The 5544-nt window shown below is 25.9% G+C and overlaps 1 protein-coding gene across 1 annotated transcript; it reads left to right on the top strand.

Moving 5' to 3' along the window:
* The first annotated feature begins 1653 nt into the window (after positions 1 to 1653).
* Positions 1654 to 5273, top strand: LOC145829991 (uncharacterized). Its single transcript, XM_082937881.1, has 4 exons — positions 1654 to 1909; positions 2603 to 2782; positions 4412 to 4561; positions 4990 to 5273. The coding sequence occupies exons 1-4, from the start codon at positions 1654 to 1656 to the stop codon at positions 5187 to 5189; spliced, it is 786 nt and encodes a 261-aa protein (XP_082794007.1). The 3' UTR covers positions 5190 to 5273.
* Positions 5274 to 5544: the final 271 nt, after the last annotated feature.

The following is a 5544-nucleotide window of genomic DNA, read 5'->3' as shown; positions in this document are numbered from 1 at the left end:
TTTTGTTTTATCTCAATAATTAAATAATTTTAAAAGTTTTGTAAGGTGTAAAGATATTTCAGGTAAAATTTTATGAGGTTAAAGAAAGTTTTTTATGTTTAGAGTTTCAGGGTCGCTACACACTTATGCTAGGTCAAAGGTCAGAAAACTGCATTTTTGAATTAAATGGGATGTTGCCGATAATAGGTAAATGCAGCCTACAAGCATGTAAATTTGGCCCAAAAAACAAAAAATTAAACTTACACCACATATTCTGAAGTTTTTACTAATTAGTAAAAAAGAAACTTAATCACAATTTGCAGAGAGTTCAAAACTTTTTCCTGATATTCATGTTTCTGATTTAAACAGTAAAAATGAAGCTGCTCATGCAAATACTTTTATTTTATAACCGTCTATGACCACAAAAGAAAGAAAATGTGAAGGCTTACAACTATAGTCAATAGATTGGTGTAGAGAAAAACTTTTTGGTTATCTAGCCTCCCACCATATATCTTGAAAATCAATTTTTTATCATCATTTTAACCCATCACTCCAAATATTAACCATGAAAAACAATGTCTACATTGGGGTTGACACTGTCTCCTCCCCAACAATTAAATTTTTAAGTTCATAACTTTTGTTGCCCTTTCTACAAAAAAAACTACTATAAAATATGCTAGTGAATAAACCCTGTTCTAGCTAACACACTCTGGGTAGTAAGAAACTTTTATAGAAATTAAGAAAACTGACAAGCATGGTTGCAGCATTGAGCTCTATTTCAGTCTGTTCAGTATTTATGATAATACAACAAAAATTTCTTCAAAACTATTATCTAACTCAGAGTTAGGATATAACTCAGAGTACAAAACAATATTTGATATGTAAGTTTCTACATACTCAGGCTAGTTTGAAAACAAAACTACAACAAAGTAAATGGCAACTGTAACAAGGTTTCAAAAACTTTTATAAATTATAACTTTCTTCATTTAAACTAGAACAGAAATAGATAGATTTAGTATTTTTCATTGAATTGCCTGTCACACTTCTCAAAAAATAATATCAAATAAACAAGCAGTTTTAAAAAGAAACAAGAGTTTTCAACAACTTGTTTTAAGTAGAGATACAGAATGCAGTGTATAAGATAAAAGAAAAGGCTGCAGCTTAAACTGAAAAAGCATCGTATACTTTTCAATATTTTGATTACAACAAAAGTTTAATGTTTACTCAGGAGCTCATCACAAGTCAATTGCAATCCAAACCAATCCTTTAAAGGCTCCTTATAAATACAACCATCTTCTCTCACTGTTTTACAAGGCAATAAACAAGCATGTTGCCTTGTACAAGCAAATTTATTTTGATTTTAAGATCAACTAACAGAAATACTTTTCAAACTTTGGCTTGTTTTAATTGTTTTTTAACTTAGTTCAGTACAAAATTAGGATGGTTTGAGCTTCCAATTTTTATAAAAAAACCACCTTATTATTTGTTTTAATCTAAAACTTTTATTTTTCAGTCAGCATAGTTTTAGCTCACTCAGGCTGAGTTTTTGTCACAAAGAGTAGCAACTCTGTACAGAGCAAATGTCAACTGTGCTATGCTAAAATTAAATGCTAAAATTAAAAAAAAAAATTATTTAGTTCTTTATAACAAAAATACTTTACATACAGAAACTTAATGTTTTCTAAAAAGCTCATCACAAAACAACTGCAATCATCAATCAGGCTTCTTTCCAATGCTACCAAAGCAAAATCTTCAGTATTACTGTTCCCATTCTACAAGGCGACAGACAGCATAATAAGCAAGCATGTTGATCTGTACAAAAACATGGGAATTGACAATGTAGTTGTGAGAAAAACTACTGATCATGACGTCACAAGCTATTTGTATTTTGATAGAGAGCTGAAGAAAGAGTTCTTAAATGAAATAATAGGTGAGTGTTAACTTAAGACAAAAAATAAAAATACTAGTACAGGTTTTTGACTAACACATTATTACTAAAATTGTTGACAATGAATTTAAAAAACAATGTTCGGTAATCGAGTTTTGCTTAAGTTTAAATTATTTTCTAATATTTCTCTTTACTTTAAAAAGTATCTATTTCATATATTTTTATACTTATAACCTAAAAATTAGAAAAATAATTTTGGTTAGGATTTAAAAAACTTCAACACATACTTATAACTAACTAAATTAAAAAACTGTTTGTATAAATGAAATTAAAAAAAATTTAAAGTGTTCTCAGAGTAGATAATTTTGTATAAATTTGAAAATCAATAGTGGTTAACAAGTAAGTTGCAAAATATAAAGCAAATTTAATAATTTTATCATTATATATTCCGCAGCAAACATTGATTTTTTAAACTTCTGTTGAGTTAAAATGATGCCTGGTCTACATTGTAGTAATAAATTTTAATTAATTGTGTATAATAAAAGAAATAAAATGATGAATATAACAAAAAAGTTGTATTCTGTCAGTCAAACTTGTTCTTAACACAATTTTAACACAGAAACTGAAGGATGACAACAAGCTCATAATTTGTTGAATGTCAAAGTATTTTTATTGCCTTATTAATATGATTTTAACAGTAAAATTTTTAAGTAATATGGATAAAAAATTACACAGAGGAGTTAAAACTAACAAATGACAGCAAGCTCATCGTCCATGGAATGTCCATGGGGGCATTCCATTGGAGCAAGTGCGTCAACTTGATAATTGAAAATCCTGATGAGTTTGAACTATTGAGAAACTCAATAAAAGGTGAAATTATTGATTCACCTCCATCTGCCAGTGATGAGTACGCAGGTTTGATTTTTTAATTTATTTTTATTTTTATCTTTTTTGTGAATTATTGACACTAATTATTTAACTGTTTAATTTCAATTTTGCATGTTTGATGTATATTGTATATGTTGTTTTATCTTTTTTTTTTTACTTTAGACATTATGTACGTTTAAACTTTTATTGTTTTGTCTATTATGAATTTCATTATTGTTCTATATTGTATCTTCTATTTTTGAGCTTTAAGTAATTAAAGCGCTAAGCTAATTTTTAGAAAACTATAATATGATTATATTTTACCATTGATGAATATACAGCTTTGGTTTTTATAATCAGGTTCTTTTATGAGTTTTAGATGATTTTTTTTGTACATATAAAAGTATGACAGCTAAGCTTGTTTCCAACTCTAATATGTGTACTGTTTGCCAATTTTTATTAGTAGTTCTGTACTTTGAAAAGTTATAATATATTAAATTTTCCTTGAAGTTTGTGCATAAAGGTTCTGTAAAAAATGTTGTTCAGTAACATTGTTTTGTATTGTATAAAAAGATAACACAAGACAAATACGCTAATAATCTTTATATAAAAAGTATTACCACTCTAAAGTTTTTCTTGAGATACTGTAACAGTTAATTCTGAATTTCAACTTTGTTTCTGTTTCATATCTATTAAATAAAAGGTTTGAAAAGTGATAAAACTAGATGATATATTTTTGCAAAAGTTTTGTTTTGCTTTAAGGTAGAAATATTGTTAAGACTTTAAAATTTAAAAACTAAAGACAATATTTTCCAGTTAGAATGCTTATTAAGTTTGAAATTAATTTTCATTAGTCTTTTGTCATAGTTTTTGTTATTATTTAAAAAAAAATTCCTGACAGAAATTTTAATGAAAATTTTGTAAAACTTGAGGTATTTATCTGAAAAAGATAGATTTTTAGTGACTTCCATTTATTTGGTGTTTTAATTTTTTCTCCCATATGGAACCTTTTGTACTCTCTGACTTTAACCAGCTTTATTTAAACATAATTTTAAATATAAAATATCTGTAAAAGGTAACTTGTAGCTTATTAAAACTTTACAAAGTAAGATCAAGTTGTGAAAGAAAAACTTCCACGCCCCTTTGCCTGTTTCTCTGAATATAACTTTGCAACATGTGTAATTATTTGTGGTAACTTGTATTATTATGAGTACTAAAAAAGTTTAAACTTTGTTCAAAAAGTAAGTTTGTTATATATTAGCATTTTAAAGCTTTTGTATTGTGCAAAAAACATAACCTAGTTTATACTAAATAATGAAATAGTTTTTACTAAAAGCTTATGATTTTTATTACTTTTTTGGTCAAAATAATCCACCTAAAAAGTTTTATTGCTGGTTGAAATTTTTACATTAAAATAAAAACTATATAAAAAAACAGTTGATTACTTTCATTAGGGTCATATCAATAAGCTCTTTATAGTTCAGTGTCACTTTTTTTCAGTTTCAAAAGTTTATTATTAGTTGTCTTTTTGATAATTTTCAAATTATAATCAAACAAATATTTCACACATAAATCAGTGTTACTTTTTTATGGTCAAAGTAATGCAGTTTCAAGAAATTATTATTCTTTGACTTTTAAATAAAACTATAATTACAGTTAAACACGTATTTTATACAGGAAGAGCGATGAGTTACCCAGTCACATCAGAAGGAATATCAAGAACCATACTGAAGAAATTGATCATGATAACTTACAATCTGGTATTGGAGAGGAAATCGTTGCCGCTGTTTAAAAAGTGCATAAAAGTGATGCAGAATAACCAGCTAGGTAAAGTGAATATATGTTGAAATTTTTTATTAAGTTATTTAGCAGTAATAAACATGTATAACCAACATAATATAGATTTCAAATTTTACTTGAAATGTAACATAGTTTACAAAAATACCAATCTTAATAAAATACCTAAACACAACAAAAATAAACAATTTTTAATCAACTTTTGTAAATTTATTACAACCTCTAATGAGAAAAAATAGTCCTATTATAGATTAATAACTTTCTTTTCAGTTAAATTGTGCATCAAAAAATATTCATAAGCAAACTTTGAAAAAATAAGTTAATATTGATCAACCAGTAAAGAGTATTTTCTATTCCCAAATTATTTTTTATAAAAAATAATAATTTAACTTAAGTTAATTTAAGTTTACTAAAAAATTAACCTTAAAGTTTTTTTATTCTTGAATAAATAATTCCAGGTAAGAAAAGTCTTCTGTTCACAAGCCAGGGCGACCACTTGGGAATGGACACTTATCACGAAATCAACAAGTATTGGAAAGAAAACAATGTGAATCATTTCAGCAAGATATGGCATGACAGCAGTCACGCAGCTATATACAAGTATCATCCTGAATTGTATAGGGAGACTATTATGAACTTTATTGAGGAAGTTGTTTGAATTTTTTGATTAAAATTAATATTTTTCGATACTAATATACAACTTTAAACCTCAGTTGTATTGTAAAATTATTGATAAATTTATCAATGAGGTACTTTTACTTTGATTTAAATTTTATACAAAGTTTTATTCTGAGTTGTATCAGTAGATTATTTAAAAAATTTTCAAGGAAGTAGTTTGAATTATATTTTTTAAAGTAGTAGCTAAAACATGCTTATTTCGATGATCTTGAATTTTTAATTTGTTTACAAATTCTATGTTATTCTTTGATATAAACTTTATTAGGGAAATTTTTAAAATCAAATATAAATTTTATAAATATTGAAATATTTTTAGTAATGGTAAAAAATTATTT

This window comes from Thalia democratica, chromosome 2 (assembly GCF_965202585.1).
Source record: "Thalia democratica chromosome 2, ktThaDemo2.hap1.1, whole genome shotgun sequence".
Lineage (NCBI taxonomy): Eukaryota > Metazoa > Chordata > Thaliacea > Salpida > Salpidae > Thalia > Thalia democratica.
Note: the sequence above shows the minus strand (reverse complement) of the source record. Positions and strands in the feature narration are given on the sequence as shown.